The sequence below is a fragment of the Amblyraja radiata genome, chromosome 28, assembly GCF_010909765.2.
Source record: "Amblyraja radiata isolate CabotCenter1 chromosome 28, sAmbRad1.1.pri, whole genome shotgun sequence".
Taxonomy (NCBI): Eukaryota; Metazoa; Chordata; class Chondrichthyes; order Rajiformes; family Rajidae; genus Amblyraja; species Amblyraja radiata.
The window spans coordinates 20789607-20814338 of NC_045983.1; the positions used below are offsets into that span (position 1 = coordinate 20789607).

Here is a 24732-nt window from a genome sequence, read left to right on the forward strand (position 1 = left end):
TTGTGAGTGTCGAGCTGCATAAATTACCAACAAATCGGAGTGGTTTACTACTGTTGCGTTCTTGCCATTTACGCCAATAATGTTCTGGATCCTTTTGTGTATTTTTACGCTGGCACCAAATATCGTTCAAAGCTCATTAAAGTCATCAAAGGTGTGGCCTTTTGTAACAAGCTGCCAATAGCTGCCAGCAGCACCCAATCCAACATTGAGTCAAGAGTGTGATCATTGATCCAAAGATTTAGAATATGCTGTTATTAGGCCCATGTTTACTCAAAATAATGCAATTTGTGCAGTATTATCTGTGTTTTCATTTGCACTTAAAGTCAAATGTTAAACTTTAGGCTAGATGACCTGTCCAATGGTTCAGGCTCACCATTACTAATGCCATGGATCAGGCAGAGGAATGGACAACATCATTCTCTAACTAATGTCAAAAACAGACTAGCAGGCCATTCTTTTAATAATGTATTGCCTACAAATGCTTGCCGTTGTTTTTAGCTAAGTTCAAAAGTGAATGACTGTGTTATGCTTCCCTAGAAATGTCTCTGAAATAAGCATTTAAGGCACTTGAAACTTTTCAGCAACAAATATTTTGCTTTGTCATATCCTGATGCTCTTTTCTTGTTGCTCCCATGCAAATAAAAATATTGAATCTAAGACAGTTGTTGACCATCCATTCACTTAAGTATGAAAACTGGAAGGAAGGAAAAGAGAGAGTGAAAAATAAGGACTCAAAAAGGCAGGTCGTCTAAAAAAAAAAAATCACACCAGAGTCCTTGCCAGTGCACAGGAGGTGGATTTAAACTTACTGCGAGAATGGGAACCTGACAGTTTCAGAAGGGAGAGTTGAAACAAGACACAGAAAGAAAAAACAAAGCTTCATTAATGCATTAGGAAGACAGAGGAAAGCTGAAAGATCAGTTTTACCAAACATTGCAATGGTTTAGACGTCAGTTCAATCCGTGAGAAAATAAAGTCAATGAACAGTACAGATAGACATGTGAAACTGATGTTGTGGTTGTTCATGAAACATGGCTGAAAGATGGACAAAATTGCGTGTTGTCATTATCACCATGAATTTGCTAACCAGGCCAATCATTCAAATCAAAGATGGGAAATCCATCGCAAACTCAACTTGAATTAATAAAGCCAATGCGATATTTGATTTACCATACGAATAATTTTTTTTAAAATAGAATTTAACATGCACATCCCCAGTTTCCCCACTATTGCCTTCCCTCATAAAGCTTCCTTTGTTCATGCCTTTATGGCATGGGCGGAAATCCCCGGGGGGGGGGGGGTTGAGAGGTGGGGGACCCATGTTTTGTCATCCGGATTTTAAAATTCTGTGAAAAAATTTTAAATTAAATTTTTTCGCTTTCCGCGACAGTGGGGGTGGGACTGATGATCGAGGGAGGGTGCCGATTGGACGAGACATCGGTCAGCAGGCAGTGGGGGGGGGGGAAGAGAGAACCATGATGATTCAGCGTAATGATTGGAGGAGGGAGGTGTCGGTCAGAGGCAAAAATAGGTGGGTGGGACTGAGGATAGAGCACGGTGCATGGAGGAGACGTCCTGGTGGAGCAAAGATCATAGAGCGGAGTTGAATCAGCCAATTTGCAGGGCTTTTCATTGCCCGGACAAGCGCAGCTTAAAATCGGTCGCAGTATCTTCCACCGCCCCGCAATTAAATTGCTGCGTCGAGGCGATCAAGGCTCCCAAAGTTGAAACCCCCGTGGGCGATGAAAGGCCCCGCGAATGGACCGATTGAAGCGCCACGATTCGGGGCGGACGAAGCTGTTCTTGCTAGAGTTTGGAGTCGGTCACCAACCAGGTCAGCTCCCGATGTTACCGTCCGCAGGGCCCACGGCCGAAGCTAAGCGTGTGTGCGCAAGCGCGCTTGTATCTGGCGACCCACGTCAACGGATCCCAGGCCTCCGCGATGTTAAAGTCAGCGCCGCCCGCATCTGGAAGCTCCGCAAACCACAGCTCCACGATGTTAAAGCAGCAGGCCCAACACTCCGGACCCTCAACACAGGCAATCCCCGCAAGGCAGCGTCCCACTCCGCAATGGTAATTCCGTGCTGTGCCGCTGCTGAAGCTCTGGCCGATCTCTGGCAGGAAAGGCCGCGCCAATCAGTTGGTAGGTCGCGAAGGGGGGGGGGCGAAGATGCGACTCGGAGAAAAGATGCATATTCTCGACCAGGTAGTGACTGGGAAATGGTTTCCCCTCTTCCCCCCCACCCACATAAAAAAGACTAAGAAACCTCCAAAAACATACTTTTAGATAGACTAAAAATAACAAAAAGGGTGAAAGGACAGACAAACTGCTGGCGAGGCTGCCGCATGCGGCGCCACTCGATGACAGACCTGCTGCTTCAAATTGCCACAGTATTGCCATGTCTAAAGATCCACGGTTGCATTTGGACTGCTAACCCAGCCTCCTGTGGATTAGTTTTTTTCTCCAACAAATCACTTCAACTTTGTCTGCACCCAAATGTTCCCATCTGATCTACTCTCATCTACACAGTTCCCACGCTTTCCTATAATAGACAGAAAAAAGTCTCCCCTCAGACTCAAGGATGTGGTTCAAATCCCATTCTAGATTCCCAAGTGGATAATCTTGCCCAGCAGCTGGGAACAAGAGAGTGAAACCTCTACTGATGATGGTGCTTTCCTTCAGACGAGATCTTAAATCTAACTACTTATTTGGCAGATATTAACGTAAAGCCGACAAGAAGGAATCTGCCACACTTGCCATTTGCTACTGTGTTTACTTGAACAACAGCGACAGCATTTCTTTGGAACAATACAAAAATTGACCAGTCAACCTTTATTTTCAATTCAGTTTGCTCCATCATGGCTTGGAAAAATCTTGGCAATGAGTATTTTAAACCCTGCCAATTTGAGAAATGCCTCACTGTCTATGCAAGCCTTTGAGGGTGGATTTAAAACTACGTTCTTGACATTGTTGCCCTTATCCCCATATTTCAACTTCATTTTCAGGATCTGCCCATCACTGGCAAGACCAGCATTTACTGTCCATCCCAAAATGTTCACGAGAAGGTGATGATGATCTGTCTTCTTGAAACCCTGCAGAATATCTGCGAGAGTACTCCCACTCACCAGTTCTCCTCCTCCCTCTTGGTCACGAACCTCTTGACTCAACCCACCCAATAGTGAAAAACTCGATAAACCTGGTTATCCTTCATCTCCCAAATATTTCAAACCACAATAGAACGCCCAACAGACAATTGTTAATTATTCTGATTTCCAACAACTCTAATGTTAAGTTGATGCTCTCTTTCCCACTGTTCACTCCGTTTCTGTATTCATTTGCTTTTCTTTATCTTCCCCATTTCTCTCCCTTTCACAGGAGTACCACCAAGAAGAGATACAGAACTTCTGAGGAGCCAAGTCCAAAGTAAAATGCCAATTTGCTTTCATGTTTCCCATCTCTATCACCTTCCTTATTAAATTACAGACAGATGGCATAAATCTGCTTTTTTTTTTTTTTTTTTTTTTTTTAAAGTAGGTCATTTACTGATACGTCAGCATGAATTGTTAATAATGTATTGATCTACAGAACAATTCAGAAGCTGGCAAAAAGTGTTTAAATTACTTCTAAATACATTTTCAATGCATCATAGTTAGTAAATAAACACACAATTCATATTGGGTCACATGAAACATTGCCATTTTATAAACTCTTTAAACAGAAATCAAAGCTAAATGAGAGATTTCCATGAATTCTCTTTCCACAACTTTCGATAACTTGCCAAGCTGTGAGCTGAGAAGAGGCTGGGGAGGAGAAAATATAAAGCCCAAAGATTAGGTTAGGGAAAAGAAAATCCAAATTGTTTGCAGAGATTTGAGCAAATCACTGATGGGTAATGCAACTTTATTATGGAAACATCAGCAGCATCCCAAACCCTCACCTATTCACTTTACATAAATGTGCTTTTATTTTTAAACATATAGCAGTCTCTACAAAGAATTTAAAAAGCTAAAGAGGAAGTGGAGAAATGTTATGCAAGCCTTCCTCTTTGACAGGTAGCGCAGCACTCTCATAAGAGCTTTGTCCAAATGGCCATACCCGAGGCACCTTGATGCCAATTCATCATGGATGCTAGAAGATCACCACAAGAACATGTGTGTAACATTCACAGGGGATAATGAGAGAATGGCTGCAGAGGGCCATGGTCTCATGATTTTGCCACAACATAACCACCCCACCAATATTTAGCTGAGAACAGGCAATTCAACGCAGACACATTATTTTATCTGTATGTCTCAGTAACATACCAATAATGCAGTTATAGGGCATGTCATCAGGGGAAGGGGGAAATGTACCTTTTTTTCACCTGAAACCTTTGTCCTCTGCAAATTTTGCACCAAACATCCTGTACCAAAATGCTACAAAAACTTAGGAATCAAGAGGTCAGGTTCGAGGGAAACATGTCTGCAAGAATTATGCCGGGGTTGAAATAAAATTATAAACATTCTGGAAAAAAAACAGATCAGGAGAAGTAGTCAATACTGCAGATCTACAAAGGGTCACAGATCCATAACATTTCTTTTTCCGTAGATACTACCAGATTTTTCAACATTTTGTTTTTGTTTCCGATTTCGAGCATCTGCGAATTTCATTTTTAAACCGATGAACTATAAATTTCAATCGCATTAAAAACAAATTGAATAATTTTATTATTTGAAGAAAGTCATCGTGACTCCAGGTTGAACACCAATCATAGTTATTCAAGAAGTTGTCTTTTCACAAGGGGGTCTGCAACTTAGCTTCCTATTAGGTCTGTGGATTGGAATGCACATTTCCATGGCCTCAAAGAAAATCAGATATAGCACCACAGTGCAGAAACTGTTATGTATGTTGGAAACATGAGCATTAAAAACACACTTGCAGCACCTCTTTCCATACGTCTTCTTACTACAAAAGTCTAGAATCGTATTTACATGACACCAAGGACAGAATTTCAGTCTGCAATCTCATTCATCCCCACGATATAGAAGATTACAAATCCCAAATCTCTCAGTTATCTCAGTTCATCTCAGATTTAAGAGTTTTATCCTTTTGCTTCGTTGTGAAGAATGCATCCTTTCAGAATGGTGGAACCAGCCGCCTTTTCTTGATGCACGCCCATATCCAATTCACAGAGACACGTTTGGCACATGTGTTATCCTCTACTTCACCAATCAGATGTGTTGCTGTGGCTACATCATACTCTTTAATCAGGTCACCATCATATGCGATGAAATACCGCCGAATTCTGTCGAAGTCTTGCACAGATGCAGGCAAATAAAGTTTTACTCCTGTAAATATGTCCAGCAAGGTCTGAGAAAAATAAAAATATTTATTTTAAAAAGTGTTGCAGCAGATATCCCTTTTAAGGTGGGGTTTTTTTTAAGGTGCGAAAATTTCTGTCTTGGCTACAAATAGGCATCATAAAATTTAAACTATTATTACAGATAGTTAAAGTATTTAAGCTAACTGACATTTGCGTTGTCTTATCAGTACCATTTATTAACAGACAATGATTAGGATCAGAGGCAGCAGCAGCATCATTGATACCAGTAGATTTGTCGGTCCTAGTTCTTCGTGCCAAAAGTTGATATCTTTTGGCAGATATTTGACTGTGGAACATTGCCTTCTTGTTTTCTTTATTATGAAATATAAAGCCATATGAAATTCCATTTGAAACTAAACACATCATTCATTGTGAAGTGAGTATCCACATTCAAGGTGGAAATTTCATTTTCATATTTGTTTTATTAGAGGTGCTGCAAATTATTAATGTTCTATTATCATTGATAATACTATTACTGATGTTCACTGTGGATGTTCACCATCCCAGCTCGGGTCTCAGGAATTATTCTTTTGAACGCTATTTAAATACAGATACCCAAATCTTTCAAAGATATTGGTATCTATAGGATCAAAGAAAGAGAATTAGCCTATTTGTCTCCGTCATTTAGTCCATCATATCAATTTTAATTTTAATGCCATTTCTGCTTCCTCCTGACCCATGGTCCAGCAAAAAAATTTGAAATATTAAGCAAAGATATAATTCTGCGGAGCATGCTCTATGCTTCTGCAACCTTTTGCATTAAGATGTTTTTCTCTCCGGAAGGGTCAGTCTTGGATTTTCCTGTCTTCCTGCTCGAAGAACCAAACAGAAAATCAACTAATTTTGTTCCAACGGAAAGTGATGAGAAACACACTTGAAATCACTGTGTAAGGTTTGCTGAATTAAAGCCGAAGGAATCTGATGAATGCTGCAAATCGTTTTGCAAAATAATAATAACAGCAATAAAGTACCTGATTAGGAGATGGCAGAGATGGACTGGAAAGCAAAGAGCCATTACTCTTTTCATTTACAGCAGATTTGATCTGTTTAAAGAAAAAAAAAGCCAAGTTAAAACAGACACAAGGATCACTTCCATTTACATTTTGGGTAAACGCAGACAGGTGCAGTGCATTTTGACATTTATTTTACATGATATGGTTTATTAATAGTTTGGCAAGATTTCAACAAGAGTAAATCATGGATGCCTTGCATCCATGTCCAACATAAAGAGCTCTTTATCTTGTTAAGAACTTGAGAGGTTGTACATTTTTGCATAAGCTAGAGAGGCTTTTAATAATATAAGAAAGGTTAACTCAGGTTTTCTCTTTTAATTATGTTATTGATGCCACTGTAGTGAATGCCTCACTTAAAATTGCCAAAGTTGCCAATATATCTGCCGGAAGATTTTACTGTCTAATTAATTCATATCCATGTGCCATTTGCTTTATCAGGGTCTCATCATTAAGCAAACTCTTTAAGTGGTCTATCTTGCTTGTAATAACATCGTTTAAACCAATCCTTCAATTCTTTTTGGCTAAATGGTGTTTGGTATTCTCGCCAAGCCACACTTTCATCTCATCCAAATTTCCCACCTATAGTTATGGCTAGGAATGGGACCCTGTCCCTCTCCGCACACAAGTCACCAAGAGACACGCCAAACTGTAGTCCAGGGAGCAAACTGCTTATCATCACTAGAACACAAAACTCAGTTACTCACTGGATAACTGGAGATTTGGTCACCATGTTATAGGAAAGATATTGCCAAGCTGGAAAGGGTGCAGAGGTTTACGAAAATGTTGCCAGGACTCGAGGGCCTGAGCAGGCTAGGACTTTATTCTTCGGAGCACAGGAGGGTGATTCTCATCAAAATCATGTCAGGAATAGATTGGGTCTTTTGCCCAGAGTGGGGGAAATTGAGAACCTGAGGACATAGGTTTAAGGCGAGGGGGAAAAGATTTAATAGGAACCTGAGGAATAATGGGGTTTTTTTACACACAAAGGTTGAGGGGCGTATGGGACAAGTTGCTGGAGATACTATTGCAACACTTAGACAGGTACATGGATAAGATTTGTTTTGAGAGAGATATGGGCCAAACGCAGACAGGTTGGACTAGTGTTGATGGAGTATTTTGGTCGGAGTGGGAACGTTGGACCGAAAGGCCCGTTTCCACGCTGTATGACACAATAACTAACGTCACTAAACCATAAGGGCAGACTTTAAAAAAAAAAAAACAACTAGAGAACTTTCTCATACAACCGCAGGAACTGTCCTTTTACTTTTCCACCAGCCAGAGACCAAGAGGTAATGGGACAGTTGCTGTGTTTTCTGCTGTTGCATTGGAAAGTTCTTTGAGAAGTGGGCCGGGGGGGGAATGTTAAAAAAAAGTCACTCATTTCAAATTGGCAAAAAGCAGCCCAAACAACTTCTGCCATTTGTTGCTCCAAAGGAAAGTACACCAATTTCTCAAACAGTACTACAGAAGTCAATGATCAGCAATATAAACAGAACATATTCAGGGTGCCAGGCACCATCTTTCATGACAGGTACAGAGTCAACCCATTTGGGTTAATGACTTTCATCAGAATTGAACAGTATATTGAGCAAAAACAGCATTTATTTTTCCCTTCACAGATAGTAACTGACCTGGTGAGTATTTGTAGCAGTCTTAACAAATAGTTTGAAAATTGGGTCTTCAAAATGTGGGATCACAGGCAATGCCCATTAGCCCGACAAAGCACCAATGTTAATCTGGAGGGGGGGGGGGGAAAACAAACCACCAAATGATGTCAACATTTGAGGCAGTAAAATGGGCATCACCTTCTTTCCGTTCCGCTCCATTGCCGGCAATTTTCTCTTCAATGTCTTTCCCGTTGAACTTTCAGGTGGTGATTTTTGAGAAGTTCTGTTTCCTACAACAGTTTAGGCATATTAGTATTCTTGCTGAAACAAAGTTAGAAGTCTGCACAAATATTCAAGTAAATACCAGTTTTTCAAAACTGGTTGTAAATCAGAACCATTTACTACTTGCTTCCATTGCATACTGGGTGGCATAATCATTATTTTCATGTCAAGGAAAGAGCTTTATTTCCTTAATCTCAGTAATAAAATGACGGTGTGCGTCTAACATTTATGTCTTTGGTGGTACCAAGGGAGATAAAGGAAGGACAAGTGGTATACTGGTAGAAACCCCAGGCAAACTAAAAAGATCCAGAGGGTAATGTTTGTTGAGGAACAGGCGAGTTTGTCCAGGTGTTCTGCCAATATTATTCCTCTACCAAAACAATGAAAACCCATGAACCTATTAATTCCATTAGTGTTTGTGAAATCCTGTAAATTTAAACTGACTGCCATGACAATAAGTGTGAAGCATCACATGATATTAACAGGCCTGAAACATTATGTAAATGTGCATTCTTTTATATATTAAAAAAAAAACATACTTCAAATATCTGCTTGAATCTCCAAGATTGGCCAGAGTAAATCAGAGGGAGGGCTACATGCCGAATTAGCTAAAAAGGAACCAAGCTAATTTCACAAAAGGCAAATCTGTGTGGAACTTACACATTCTCCCTATGACATGGGTGTCCTCTAGGGGCTCCAGTTTCCTTCCACATGTCAAGGTACAATGGTTAGAAGATTAATTAGCGAATGTAGGTGTCTCTAGTGTACTAGAATCTGGGGGAGGTTGATAGGAATGTGGGAAAAATAAAACTAAATTAGTGTTGGGTTGGAGAAACAGGTGCTTGGTCAGCATAGACCTGTTGGGATGAAGAGCCTGTTTCTATGCAGCACGACACTGCAAGAAAATATATTTCTGCACACAAATCTACTCAATCCAAACCACTGTTCCAGAGCCAGAAATGATTTAAGCTACTCTTCAAGTACCACACATTTAAAATTGAATATTTCCTCACCTCCTTCGCTCTTACTTTTCTTTGCAGGCAATTTGGAGGAAGTGTTTGAACCATGTGGGGTCAGTTTCGATGTCATATCAGAGGCACCAGGACCACCCGAGGGCCATTCATCATCATCTTTCTCAGGAACTACCACTATATCAGCACTTTCATTCATTTTAGAAGCTCTGTACAAGTCCTGAAAGATATGAAAATTTAATCAATGGATTATGATTAATGAAGAACATTAGTCGTTAAAATAAAATGCAGAAGATAGCGTTAACAGGAATTAAAATAGAGCCAAAAGCAAAGTGCTGAACTGTCAACCATCCCTTTGCCTTCAGAGATACTGCTATGGTTCCTCCAGCAGTTTCTTTTTGTTCCAGATTCTGAAATTTGCAGTCACTTGCATCTCCATTAAACTGCAGCCAACTGCATCTAATGCTGCTTTTACATAGGATAGCAGAATACACAGGTAGGTAGTCGGTCTGAGATTCCCATTGCTGAGCACAGAACATAGCCTGCCATCACTAGAGAATTTCCAACCTAAATGTACAAGCCAACCTTTCATCCATATGTAAAGAGTAATCCACACCCTGTCACCAACCCACAGCAAACCCCACTGTCCTGCCCGCACCATCTTGCATGCAAAGAAATGGCAAATGATTTGAAAAAGCCACAGTCCCTTTCTCAAGTCCACTCGTACTCATCGTAGTCCAGCACTCTGGTCCAAAACTTGCTCGGACCTTGCACACAAACACATGCCTTGGATGATTAGTCTTCACATCAGTCTGAGACTCCGTAATAAAACACGCTATACTGGTCCACCTGAAAGGTTATGTACCTTGAGTTGAGGAAGGTTTGTTGCTGTTTCCCAGTCTTTATCGTCACGGATTCGGGTGCATCGTGGGAATCGGATTGATATCCCATCTGCAGAATGGGCCTCCGATTTTGAGAATTCTGCTCCAGTGATTTCCCAAACTGGTGCTTTCTGAGAAACAAAGTAAGAGAAAGAGAAAAAAACAGAAAGTAAACACACTCACACACCAGAGGGATACAAACCAGAATGTCATGGAATTCTTACGAATCTGCCTGGAGGGCAAGAAATTCATAGTGTCAGTTATGGAATCCTACAACGTGGAAACAGGCCCTTTGTCCCATCTTCCCCACGCCAACCAACATGCCCCATCTACACTAGTCCCATCTGCTTGTGTTTGGCCCATATCCCTCTAAACCAGTGGTTCCCAACGCCCCACAGGGGGGCAATTTGATTTTTAAGGGGGGCATCAGGTAAACATATGTAGTTTATGTTTCAGATGTTATTTTGAGTAAATTCCATTTTCTGAGAATTATTTCTTTGTCTGCTCGTGTTAAAATACAAGGGGGGGGCATCAGGATTTTAGAGGTGATTAGGTGGGGCATGGCCAAAAAAAGGTTGGGAACCACTGCTCTACACCTATCCTATTCATGTACCTGACCAAATGATTTTTGAACGTTGTGATAGCAATTCCTCAGAGGGAAATTTGCCGAGTGAATGAAAGAAACAGAGATGCCTCATCCAATGCTGGCAAATTAAGGAAAATCTCGTTACAGCCAATTAATTGGATTGAGTAGATTTGTATGCAGAAACATATTTTCTTGGTAGCTTGGAAACTGACCTTTGGGTCTCGAACAATGAGGTCAGGAATGTAGTTCTTGGTGACATTTAGCCAACTTGGCACCTTGCTTGGATCCTGCAGCAACAGAATATTGATTTAAAGTTATAGCAAGAACGAATCATTTTATTTAATGCTTAAATCTTTCTAAAACAGTGCGAGCAATGGAAATGTCACATTACCTTGCTTATTTTCACCATGTCGAGTTCATTCTGTAATCGGGCCAGAGTTGCATCATCGTGGCCACCTCCACACTTGGTCACTGTGCACCACCGTGAAGTGTTGGGATTAAAGCAGCCCATCAAGAAGATAGACATCATCCCACCTGAAAAATCCAAGGAAGCCATAAACTCCATAGATCTTCATCCACCCACATACCTAAGCAATATCATAAATTAAGAAAACAGAGGCTGAAATCCTACCTCAGTATCGATTGACTATGACAATGAAATATTTACAATACTGATTTTCACCATTTGCCTGCAATAGGATACAATGTCACTCTGCATCTCCAGAATGCTGGCAAGATACTTTTATAAGGGCAATGCTGAAGAAATAGAGCTTTGTGAAGGCATTACAAACGTTGATAAGCCAGAAAAAGGAGCCGCAAGGTCTCATTATGTAGTGATTCGGTCTTATTTCTTTCTGGCATTATTTCAGATTTCCAGTATCTGCAGTTTGTTATTTTACAGGTGGAATCACAATTGGCAAGAGATTGGAGAGGATAATGGCAAGAATGTATCTATTACCTAAAATAAGCTTTAAAGTGCCTACCAAATTTTGATATCTTTCCACTTGGCCAGAACCAAGACAAAAACAACCAAGCTATTATTTGGTAAACTTAACTCAAGTGCTACAATTTGCTTGGCAAAGTCATTATCACCGGCTAAACCAAACACACTATTTTTTGCTCAAAGTCTCAGGGTTGCAAATTTATACCCAGACCTTGTGGTGCTGCCAAAATTCATTCTTCCATTCCAAATTCACAGGCTTGTTAATTAACCTTGTGATAAATACAGTTATTGTTTCTCGATACCATACTGGATGCAAGAGTTTTTGAATGTTGAGTAATGTTAGTGAATGTTGAATGTTAGTGATGTCGCTGGGTCTACCACCAGAATTGTACCCTCAAGCCCAAGAATGCAAAATAATCAATGGGACTGCCCTCCAATCTAGATCAAGAGTTTTGTTGTTGAGGGCTTGTTAGAATTAGAAAACTGAAGGAAAACACCCATTTTGGATGGACCTGGTCTGATGGCACCATCAGTTTGTCTAAAATTATTTGGTTACAAAAATAATAAAGCAGACACACACAACTGTTTAACATCTCAGAATAACATTACAATTAAAAAAAGTTTTTATGCATGTCGAAATATCTTATTTCACGCAATAAAGCTATTACCTTTATTCCCTTGTCCATAGAATGCTCCCAGCACAACAAGGTCTGCAGAATCAGCCATCGCACCTTCATTGAGATAGTCTTTTTTTACTTTTAGCCAGTGCCGTTTGCCTGGTTCATAGAGACTCTAAACATATGAAAAAAGAGGCTCAATAGCCCTTATATCGGATAGCTACAAGTGTTAACATTTCAAAACAGGTAACAATTTTTAACTTTTAGTTAAAAACCTCTCCAGTGAAACATGTTTAGTACATTAGAGGCACTACAGCTATCATGCCAGCAGCTGCGCTTCCACTAAAATAGCAGGGATCAATTCATTCACAGAATTTCATTACTGAACATTTAAATTACAATTTCATTTTATAATAGAACTCTATCCCCTGGCCATTTCTCAGACTCTTCCTTTTCTCTGTTAAATACACATCAGATAATGATTGTGAATATACATTAGGCAAATGATTGCAAAAGAAAGGGGGAAAAGTTCTTAATGTCATCATGACCAGTGCTCAAAGTAGAAATATCAGGAAGGCGCATTGCAAACAGCAGAGGGAAATACGGCCCTTTAAGCCTACTCATTGATATGACTACTAAACCTGTGTAGAAAATCAGCAGCAGACCCCAGCCTTACTACTGATGGGGACAGGGTGGGTGGGGAAGTTGAACAAATCTGACTCTCCAATCTGACATTCCACCATTCATTAAGACCTGTGCCTTGTCCAATCTAATTCCCATATCCTAAAATTACTCGGTCTCCAAATACCTACCATTCTCACCTTTGTATAATAGAAGTTGAGGGCCTAGAAAGCGGCCTTCTGTTCCTTTACGCCCATGCTTGCCAAAATAGAGCCATCTGCATTACTCCTACTATCTAGCTCTGCCGATAACCTGGGACTCTTCACACATCAATCCAAATATCTTTTAAATGTTACGTAGGATTCTGTCTCCATCCTTTCAGGCGGCAAGTTCCACAGGCACCACTACTCCTTGCATGGAGAGATTTTTCTCAACTGCAGTGTAATTTTTCCATTAATACATACATTAAACCTTTGTTCTAACATACCATAGGGGTGAGGAAATGGTGTCCGTTATTGCCAATTGTCCGCTATAACTAAGTAAGTGGGGCGGGTAGAGCGGATAAAATGACAGACCGACTGGATTAAGCAGTAGCAGGTGGGAGGGGAGGGAGGCCCTCGATGACCGAATGTGCCCTGTCAGTGGCAGCGGCCTGAAGAAAGCCCTGTCCCCAGGTCCTACAACGTGAGCCTCAACAACAGCCTCAAACAGACCATTCGGTGGGTGGAGAAGGTGCACCGTGCGAGCCAGAGGTGGCGTTGGAAGCTAGGGGCTGTACGTGGAGGGGAGGAGGTATGAGTTGGGAATGGCGTTGGCAGGTCCGTCCGCTATAACCAAAACACGTTATAAAGGGGTCTTGGTTCTTGGTCCTCCAAAATATTCCAAATGGAATTTAAACTGGAGGTGGTGGAGGGAGGACTTAAGCCAGAAAGGGTTATTGGGAAGAAAGAGCTACTTTAAATTTAGTTGCATCTGGTTGGGTAACTATAGTAGGGTGGAGATTATTCCATGCTTTAATTGTGCGTGGGAAGAACGAATTGCTGTACACATCTGTCTTTGTAGCTGGGATCACAAATTGGATCGAATGCCCTAGTCTGCTCCTAATTGGTTTGGGTTTGGTGTAGGTCTTGTAATCTATGTCGAGCTGACCATTTAACATTTTGTAAAAACAGGTCAAACGGTGAGCTTCACGTCTGTCTTGGAGAGGGTTCCACCCCAGAGAATTCATAAGTTCGCTTCTCTCTCATAGGTGTTAGTAACAAATCGGGTCCATTAAAACGAAGGGCTTGCTGTATATATAATTTCTCTGTTTATCAATGTATTGGGTGAGGTAAATTGGTTTGCTGTACATTCGTAGCCTGGACATACAGAGCATGTTTAAAGTCTGCAACTGACCTGAAACTCAAATGGGATAAACAGGAGAGATGTGCACCTGGAAACAAGTATAAATGACAGCCTCTCTAGTAAAACAATCTGAAAATAAATAATACTCTCATTCAATTAACAATGCAGAATAGATGTCACTATCTGCAGATAAACACCTCCATGCAAAGTACACTCAGTTCCAACATTATACAAGAGAACAGTTTTCAGAGAAAGAAAATCTCACCTTAAGGTCTTTCAGTACTAGTCCTTCTAATCCCTCTTTGATAACTCTATTGATCATTTCTCCCAGATCGGAGGCCCTCTGACAAAAAACAGATTAAAAGATAAACTTAGTCAGTAAAAGTCCTACTCATTTACAAAATAAGATAAAACAGTGAAAACATGTTTTTTTTCTCCAGATACTCTTGTCAGGGAACATCTGTGGTGGAAGGACACTAACCAGTATCCTTCACTCGGTTTTATTTTCCAAAGATATTGACCTGCCAAGTATTTCTGGCATTTTCCGTTTTCTAGATTTTCAATCACAAACTCAGATAAATCTTGGAATTATATTTTTCAATACTGCTTCTGATAGCAAATTTGCTTGATTTAAAATTTCCTAAAGAGTTAAACAGGTTACACTACATGGAGGGAATTGATTGCACAACACAACAATTATGTTGTGGAAAAATGTACCCAAAATTGTATGTCAATTATTTAACACGAAGCCCTAATCTCTAGAACTGTGATGCTGCAGACCTATAGAATTAAAAATATCTATTAAGATAAACTATGTATATCATCAGACATGTAATGAGATTCATTCAATAAAGTGAAAGTTCATATATAACCAATGGGATAGCTAACAGAAGTTTGATTAAAATTAACCTTCAGGATTTAGCTACTTTGCATTCATTATATATGTAACATATATAGATTTTTTTTGGTTATTATTTTTCATTCAAAATAATCCAATTTAAACATACCAGTTTCCTAGGAGTGATGTAGCTTTTAGAAACATGCTACCACTCATTTATATTGGAAGGGACTAATGGAAAGAACAAAATCAAATGGCAATCAGCAGTCTCCAATGGAAGGAATCAACAATTTACATTTTTTTCAAGTCTTGAGGAGATAAGGAGGAATTTCTTTAGTCAGAATGTGGTGAATCTGTGGAATTCTGTGCCACAGAACACTGAAGAGGCCAAGTCAATGGATATTTTTAAGGCAGAGATAGACAGATTCTTGATTAGTATGGGTGTCAGGGGTTATGGGGAGAAGGCAGGAGAATAGGGTTAGGAGGGAGAAATAGATCAGCCATGATTGAATGGTGGAATAGACTTGATGAGCCAAATGGCCTAATTCTGCTCCTATCACATGACAATACAGAAGAAAACTTCACAGGATTGAACACTAAACCACAAATGGTTATTATTTATTAGCATATAGCTAAAACTTTTGATTTGAGATCTGAAACATGGACAAAATGGTTTACAAGTGTAGTATTCCATAACTTAAGGATTTTACATTCTCAAACAATACCTGTACCGGGCAATCTCTATATTCATAGCACCTCATGTTAAACACTGTAAAAGATTGAACAATTAAGGGGCAAGACAAACTCGGTTTCAAGATGCCTGTGGCAGTGTGAATTGGCAGCACTATAATAACTCGTACATCCTGCTTAGATAAACATGTGGCCGAGTTTATTTTCCTACCTGTACAAACCTACTATGTTTCTCCCTCGCAGATATTCTGATGAATTAGCAATTACTTTTCAAACAGAATACCAATTCAATACCGAATCAAAATCAAAGGATGTTAAATAATTTTAGTAATAACTACATGCAAAACATACTGCTTAAAAATGAAAAGAACTGCTTACTGTTACATGCTTCATCTCCGAAAACATGATCCTGTTTGGAATTTCAACCATGTTATCACATAGAAATTGCTTTCGTTCACTTATTGGCCTGCAAACAATACAAACCATAAACATAATTAAAGATAAGGATGGCCATTGGGCCAGTACAGCTCATAGTTTTGTAAAAGGCTAGAATTATAGTGAGCTGCTAGAAGTTACCGGGTATCCCAACCAATAAAAATTGACAAAAGGAAACCAATTAAGGAAAAAGGTTCAACGAAGAGCACTCAAGTCTCTCACGAATCAGTGGCAACCCTAGGATAAATACTTTAATAAAAGTACAAACACATCTTTAAATACTTCTATGGATATTAACAAAATCAAAGAATATGGAATTAGTGCTGAAAAGGCATGATGGCAAGGTAAAAATAAGTCATCGGGTGGCACCGCGCGCGGCAGCTTCGCCAGCAGTTTGTCTGTCATTTCACTCTTATCGTTATTTTTAGTTGTGTCAAAAGAATGTTTTTGGAGGTATCTCAGTCTTTTTTATGTGGGGGGTGGGGGAAGGGGGAAACCGTTTTCTCAGTCACTTCCTGGTCGAGGATGCGTCTTTTCGCCGAGTCGCATCTTCGCCTCTACCAACTGGATTGGCGCGGCCTTTCCTGCCATAGACTGGCCAGAGCTTCAGCAGCGGCGCAGCACTGGATTCCATCGCAGAGCGGGACGATGCCTTATCGGGGATGACCGGAGCTCTGGAGTGTTAGGACTGCTGTTTAACACCGTGGAGTTGTGGTTTGCGGAGCTTTCAGCTGCGGGCGGCGCTGACTTTAACATCGCGGAGTTCTGGGATCTTTTGCCGGGGATCACCAGCGTTGAATCTCCGCCCAGCTTGGCCTATGCCTATGGACTTCGGGAGCCGCGGTCCCCGGTAGGAAGTGGCTGATTCGGAAACTCCAAACCGTTGAGTGTTCTCCGTTCCGACGCCGGACCTCCGATCATCCCGGCAAGAGGGCCTGAAACATCGGGCCGCCCGCAGCGGAGAGCTCAAAGGTCCCGGCCACGGGTGAACAAAGAGGAAGAGGACTGAACTTTATTGCCATCCCTCACAGTGGGAAACGTTGATTTGCTGTGTGGGGATGTTCATGTTAAATTCTATCGTGTATTGTGTTTTTATTCGTATGGCTGTATGGTAATTCAAATCTCACTGGACCAATTGGTGCATGTGATAATAAATGTCTCTTGAACTCTTGAAAGTTTGGCCAAGACATTAAATGACAGATCAGGCATTAGGAGCTTACTGGACCAATCATTTTACTAAAGTAAATAAAGGGACCGCTTTCTGCGACTGGAATGGTTAATAACTAGAGAACACCTTTCACATGACTGGCAAGAGCCAGAGGCAATAGGAGAGCACATTTTCACAGAATGAGTGGTTAGGATTTGAAACGCCCTGCCGACAGGACTGTGGAAACAAACTCAATAATTGCGTACATGAAGGAACTGGATACATTCAGGGGAATAATTGATGTGGCATGGAAACAAAAAGACACAAGGGCAAGACTGATAGACTCAGTGAATGCTCATTGATTGAAAACAATAACAAGGGTTTGCAGATGCTGCTTGACACACCGAGTAATTTGTAAGACTGATTCAGCTCTTTTAAAGAACAATTCAGTTAATAGTCACAGAATCAGAGTCTTAAGGCACAGAAGGCAAATATTTCTCATCCATAGCAGTGGAGCAAATTATATCCTTCTGTGTGGTGCTTTTCTATGCCTCAAGGGACAGCTTCTATGCTGCATTGTTTGATGCCTCAGGGGGCAGCAACTCAATTACACATTAAACACTGTTGCCTCAATATGATGCCAGGATCACAGGGAATTTCAAACAAAACATCTCGCGATTTTATAATGATTGTTATATTCCTTATAGTTCCTCTCAAAGCAATTTATACTCCATTGTACTTTTGAAGCAGCCATTCTATAAGAGCAGAACAGCATGAATTTCCCCCACAGCAACCTCCAACAAACAGTTGTAATAATGATCAAAAACAATCTGTTTTCAGCAAAACTAACAAAGGGGTTGTACAGACCTGTTCATGAGACTGACTCCATTAAAATAAATGCAGTCAAATACAAAAAGACAAACATTCGCATCCTTGAAGGCGAGTTTCTGCAAGAGAAAAATAAAACATCCATTTTTTTCCATACAAATTAAACATACAACGCTGGAATGGACAATTTCACGAGTCTAAAATAATATTTTGTACCCATCCCTTGTAATGAAACTTCCAATCATTGGTGCGTGATGGCTTTACTGTTGGCAGCCTTCTTTTACCTTACACTGATGGGCATAATTGATCAGTATCTTGATGTTGTCAGCGAACTACAAGAGTATGGGATGCTTCCCAGCTGAGCCTAATCTGCCCAAATGAGAGGAATGTATGGAAATGAGGAATGAGACATCCACGGAAGACGACAACAGCTAACCTGACATGATCAGCCATCTTAAGTTATTTAACCAAGGAAATGTACTGTTTGTAAGGCTCAGAACTAAATACCAATTACCAAGGAACTATGTAGTTTCTCTCAACAGAGCTCCAAACATAACTACACACTTTTAAATCAATAGTATATAAAATTATGGATGAAATATGGATCTCCTTCATCTAATCTGCACCTCATGCCCCCTTTTCACCCTCCGTTTCTTCTTATGTATGCTCCTCAATTCCCCTTTTGTCATTCAACGATGCACTTGATTCCAACTGCCTACAAATCAATGCTAATTCCAATGGAGAGAGAAATTAACCCTGGTTGCTTCAAAACAAATTACCTTATGAATGCCCAGCGTTCCAAATGGGAGTGGTTTCCCAGTGTTTGTATCAATCAGCAGAACTTCTGAATCCAAGATCATACTGTCACCACCAACAAAAGCTTTGGGAATGAAATCTTTGAAATGGGCAACCTAGAATACAAAAGGAGAATTCTATAGTATTTAGATGACCTTTACCACACGGCTACCTGGGAGTGGGATAGAGATGCCAACAGGATGTTTATGATACTCTCATCTAGGAGTCCAAAGATCACAGATTCAAGACCCGCTTGAGCCCATATTCTTAGTAAGGTGGCGCTAAAGGGAATCTTAGCCTCCTGGTTCATGAAATTCATGAAACATATAGGTGCAGCATTCAATTTTAAAGCGAATGGAATATTCGTCTTTATTACGAAGATAGACACAAAATACTGGAGTAACTCAGTGGGACAGGCAGCATTCTCTGGAGAGAAAGAATGGGTGACGTTTTTGGTCAAGATCCTTCTTCAGACCCTTTGTCTGCTCATTCACCTTTATTATAATAGATATGGAATGCTAAACTAGGGAACTTGCTGGAATTGTAACTTGACATGAACAGACATGGAATATGTGCACTCTAATCTCTATATCACAGGAGGATATTCAGTAGATAGATTCCAATGATACGGCAGTAGTGGGAGGACAAAGGAGGAAAATCCTATACTCACTAGAATGAATGGCAAACTCATACTGAAAGTAGATGATGCAAAGTCATTTATTTTGCTGCAGAATGTGGAACAAGGGGGTAGAATTTCAGAATTAAGGTTAGCCATTAATGCCCAAGATGTGGAGAAATTTCATTATTCTTCAAAATTCTCTGCCCCAGAGTGTCATTGGCACCAAAGTCATAGATTCAAAGAAAATGTACAAAAAAGAAATTAGAGGATTTGGGGAAAATCAGATGCAAAAGGATACAGAATCAACCACGACCGTAGCAAATTTCTGAACAAGTTCAATAATCCTCATCTCTCCTACCTCTTATTACAATGTTCTCAGATTCCAATAAGGAATTGAGCAAAATGGGATTATAGGGCTGTTCTAGTAAAATCTGTAGGATTCTAAAATAATAAAATCTGCAGGATCAATGCTAAGGTGTTATTTACATAGTTGTAAAATCCAGCAATTGTGGCCATAATATCAGGATGCGGGCTTGCAGTTTAGTGGAGAAGATTTTCTCTGCTCAAACGGATGTGCACGAGTCCAGTATATTCAAGAATTAGTGAATGATTTGTACTTGGACTAACGTTAAATTGATCAGCACCAAAAAAAGTACTTCAGTGAGATTAAGTTATCGATCCAAATCTTGTTGGGTTCCATGTTGAAAATGACGTTTTATGCTGACCATCAGCAACAAATGCAAGAGCTGGAGAACAGCATTACACACTCCTTGCAAATTGTACGAACAGCGTGAAGAGATCCCAGCAATACTATGCCAATTGCCATGATTTTCCTCTATTCCTTCTCAACTGTAGACATACAGTGGCTTGCAAAAGTATTCATACCCCTTGAACTTTTCCACATTTTGTCACGTTACAACCAGAAAAACGTAAATGTATTTTATTGGGATTTTATATGATAGACCAACACAAAGTGGCGCATAATTGTGAAGTGGAAGGAAAATGATACATGGTTTTCAATTTTTTTTACAAATAAAAAACTGAAAAGTGTGGCGTGCAAAAGTATTCAGCCCCCTTTACAACCTAAATAATATACGCCTAAATAAAATCCAGTGCAACCAATTGCCTTCAGAAGTCACGCGGAGTGGAGCGGGCGATGCCTTGCCCGGGTCGCCGCGCTGGAGCTCCGGTGAGCTGAAGACCGCCGAGAAAAACATCGCGGAGCTGCGGGACTGTGGAGCGGCCGGCCGCGGGCAGCGGCGCTGTACTTTACATCGGGAGCCTGGGATCTCTCGATGAGATCGCCAGTAGTGGAGCTCCATCCGGCGCGGGCCTGTTGGCTTCGGAAACCGCGGCCTCCAGTACGGAAGCGGCCGTTCCAGGTGTCCCAAGCCACTGTGAGGATTCTCCCGACGCCGGAGCACCATCACCCGGCGAGAACGGCCTGGAACATCGGGTCTCCATGGAGGCAACTGTGGAGGCCTCAATAGGCCCGACTATGGGTGAACTGGGGTTGGGGACTGGACATTGTGCCTTCCCTCATAATGGGAACCATTGTGGGAGGATGTTCTTTATGTTTAAATCTCTTATTAATGTTATGTCTGTATTCTTTCTTTATGTGCTGCATTGGCAAGAAGCATTTCACTACGCCTAGGTGTATGTGACCATTAAATAACCTTTGAACCTTTTGAACCTTTAATTAGTAAATAGAGTCCATTTGTGTGTAATCTAATCTCAGTATAAATACAGCTGTTCTGTGAAGGCCTCAGAGGTTTGTTAGAGAACATTAGAATTGGGTATATTTCCTGCAACGGATATATAATACTAACATTCTAGTACTAACCTCTAACAACTATTAATAATCAAGAATATTAACTAACACTAACTAATGATAATAAGATTATTTAGATTTAAGAATTAATTAAAAGTATGAAATATAAGTAAAGTATGATTTAGGTATTTTATAATGAGAAATGTTTGATGGCTCTCTCTCTGATGTTTTCGTTTTTGATTATTCTTTGATAAATGTTTATATTATACAAAACTAACATTTCAATTTGAGACTACTAATTATACCATTAATGGAATATAATCAATATTTCTTTCCTCCCCACAAATTGTATGCATCGAATTGGAAACTTTCCTTTCAAGGAAAGTACGGAGCTAGTATTTTTATAAACCAAAAGCTACGGAAGTCCATAGATGCTTAGCCACATTAGAGTGGCTATCACTAACTGCACTAATTGTAGTTGTAGTTGCTTTTCTTTTTTACTTTCCACACTTTACTAACCCTATTTACTATCACCTTTTTTATCTTATATCATATTATATTTTGTATTTGGAATGGAATTGCATATTTTATTTAAGGAGATATGTTCGGATGGAAAACAGACGTGACCTAAAATTCATCTACCTGAAGTTCAAGTATAAGGTAGGGTTGAGTGTGCTGAATCATCGGCTCTACCACTTAATCACAAGATGCAAGACATGAATATAAAAATTGGGGGTGAGGGAATTAAATTCTGTAGTTGGAATGTTAAGGGAATTAATGAACCTATCAAGAGAGGCAAAGTGTTAGCTCATTTAAAATCATTGAAAACAGATATAATATTTCTCCAGGAGACCCATCTTAAAAAGGAAGCACAACACAGATTGAAAGCAAAATGGATTGCTAAAGCGTACCACTCTTCATTCTCACATAAATCAAGAGGTGTTGCAATATTAATTCGTAAAGGTATACCCTTTAAACATATATCAACGATAGAAGACATTGAAGGCAGATATATTGTAATAATAGGGGAGTTATACTTAAAAAAGGTGACTCTCCTCAATGTGTATGGACCAAATTTTGATAGCCCTCTGTTTTTTTAAGAGAATTCTTAACAATATCCCGGAAGGTACACAACAAAACTTAATAATCGGTGGAGATTTAAATTGTACTTTGGATGCTTGTTTGGATAGATCATCAACTCAAAGAAAACTAAAATCTCGATCAAGTGAATTTTTAAATTCATACATTAATACTACTAATATTAAGGACGTTTGGAGAATTGAAAATCCATCGGGCCGAGAATATTCATTTTACTCACCAGTACATAAAACTTACTCAAGGATAGACTATTTTTTAGTAGATTCAAAACTTATCCCATTTACCTATAACTCACAATATCATAACATCATAATCTCAGACCACGCCCCATTAACATTTATGATCAAAGTAAACGGAATGGCAGAGACACAGTCACAATGGAGATTTAATCCCCAAATCTTAAAAGATAAGTCATGTAATGAATATCTAGTAAAACAGATTTAAATGTTTTTTGAGGCTAACGATAGCCCTGAAATCTCTGCCTCCCTTCTTTGGGAAACATTTAAAGCATTTGTACGAGGAGCATTAATTTCTTCTCAATCATTTTTTAATAAAGAGAATAGGGCCAAACAACAGAAACTGGAAATGGAAATAAAGCAATTAGACACAGAAAATGCAGCAGCACCATCCACGATAAAACACAATAAAATTGCAGTATTGAAATATAAATTAAACAAGATCTATTCAGACCAAGTTATAAAACTTTATCAACATACAAAACAATTAAATTTTGAATTTGGTGACAAACCACAAAAACTATTAGCGCGTCAACTTCGCAAATTGGACGGGGAAAAAACAATATACAAAATTAGAACAGATAAGGGAGAAACATTAACACTGCCTAAAGATATTAATGATAGATTTCTACAATACTACCAAAAATTGTATTCATCTAAAATAACAGAACAACCAACGGGAATGGAAACATTTTTACAGAATTGTAAGTTTGCGGGTCTAGATCAGAAAGAGAGAGAATTGCTAGGGGCTGAAATTACGATAAAAGACATTGAAGAATCAATAAAGTCCTTAAAAAACGGAAAGTCGGCAGGACCCGATGGTTTAAATTCGGAATTTTATAAAAACATTTATGATTTGCTTTCCCCACGCCTACAGACAATGTACAAATACGCTTATACTCAACAGAAACTCCCAGAAACTCTAAATGAATCTACAATCATACATACCAAAAACGGACAAGGATCTTGAAGACCCAGGTTCATACAGAGCTATAGCCCTCTTAAATACTGATCAGAAAATATTAACTAAGATTCTATCTAATAGATTGAGCTTAGTGATCAGCAAATTAATACATCCCGACCAAACAGGGTTTATCCCCAAACGGTATTCATTTTATAATCTGAGAAGATTATTTAATATTATATACTCCAATAGAATCCCTAACGCAGAGCTAGCAATTATCTCGTTAGATGCTGAAAAAGCATTTGACCAGGTAGAATGGCCATATTTATTTTCGGTGATGGAAAAATTTCAACTAGGAGAGAAGTACTGTACATGGGTTAAATTGTTATATTCTAATCCAACAGCTAGAATATTAACAAACAAAATGTTATCAACTAAATTTAATCTCTCTGGAGGCTGTAGACAAGGATGCCCACTATCCCCACTATTATTTGCTCTTGCAATCGAACCCCTAGCAGAAAGCGTTAGAAACCATCCAGGAATATTTGGATACAATACTAGAGACACAAGGAATGAAATCTCCTTATATGCAGATGATATACTAATATATATTACAAAATTAGAAACTAGTATTCCAAACCTATTAAATCTAATAACTCAATTTGGTCAGTTTTCAGGATATAGAATCAATTGGAATAAAAGCGAAATCATGCCAATAACAAAATTCAATTTACATACAATACAACAATCCCCTTTTAAAATAGTTAAAGATAAATTTAAATACTTAGGAATCTATGTAACTAAGACATATACCTCTTTATTTAAACTAAATTTCCCACCCTTACTGAATAAACTACATAAGAATATTCAATACTGGAAAACACTCCCCATTTCTATGCTTGGGAGAATTAATGCTATAAAAATGATTTTTTTACCGCAACTGCTGTACCTACTTCAATTAATTCCGATATATATCCCAAAAACTTTTTTCAAAAAAGTCGATTCCATTGTTACAAGTTTTGTCTGGGATTATAAGAATCATAGAATAAGTAAAAAACATTTATGTAAATCAAAGATAAATGGAGGTCTGGCTTTGCCAAATTTCTTATTTTATTTTTGGGCAGTCCATATTAAAAACATGAA

At 39.4% G+C, this 24732-nt stretch overlaps 1 protein-coding gene across 4 annotated transcripts in view; it reads right to left on the reverse strand.

Annotated features, from left to right (window-relative positions):
* Nucleotides 1–3680: 3680 nt before the first annotated feature.
* lig3 (DNA ligase 3) overlaps nucleotides 3681–24732 on the reverse strand; it is a 52817-nt gene continuing 31765 nt past the window's right edge. For 2 of the 4 annotated variants that reach the window (XM_033046027.1, XM_033046028.1), the window contains exons 10-21: nucleotides 18946–19077; nucleotides 18206–18285; nucleotides 16135–16222; nucleotides 14494–14571; nucleotides 12315–12438; nucleotides 11095–11237; nucleotides 10916–10990; nucleotides 10102–10248; nucleotides 9279–9456; nucleotides 8182–8273; nucleotides 6335–6406; nucleotides 3681–5350 (exon numbers count right to left, since the gene is read on the reverse strand). In XM_033046027.1, coding sequence (XP_032901918.1) covers nucleotides 5117–5350; nucleotides 6335–6406; nucleotides 8182–8273; nucleotides 9279–9456; nucleotides 10102–10248; nucleotides 10916–10990; nucleotides 11095–11237; nucleotides 12315–12438; nucleotides 14494–14571; nucleotides 16135–16222; nucleotides 18206–18285; nucleotides 18946–19077 — 1443 coding nt within the window. In that variant the 3' untranslated portion in view covers nucleotides 3681–5116. The remainder of the gene's footprint in view (nucleotides 5351–6334; nucleotides 6407–8181; nucleotides 8274–9278; nucleotides 9457–10101; nucleotides 10249–10915; nucleotides 10991–11094; nucleotides 11238–12314; nucleotides 12439–14493; nucleotides 14572–16134; nucleotides 16223–18205; nucleotides 18286–18945; nucleotides 19078–24732) is intronic. The other 2 variants (XM_033046029.1, XM_033046030.1) reach the window with 2 other exon arrangements.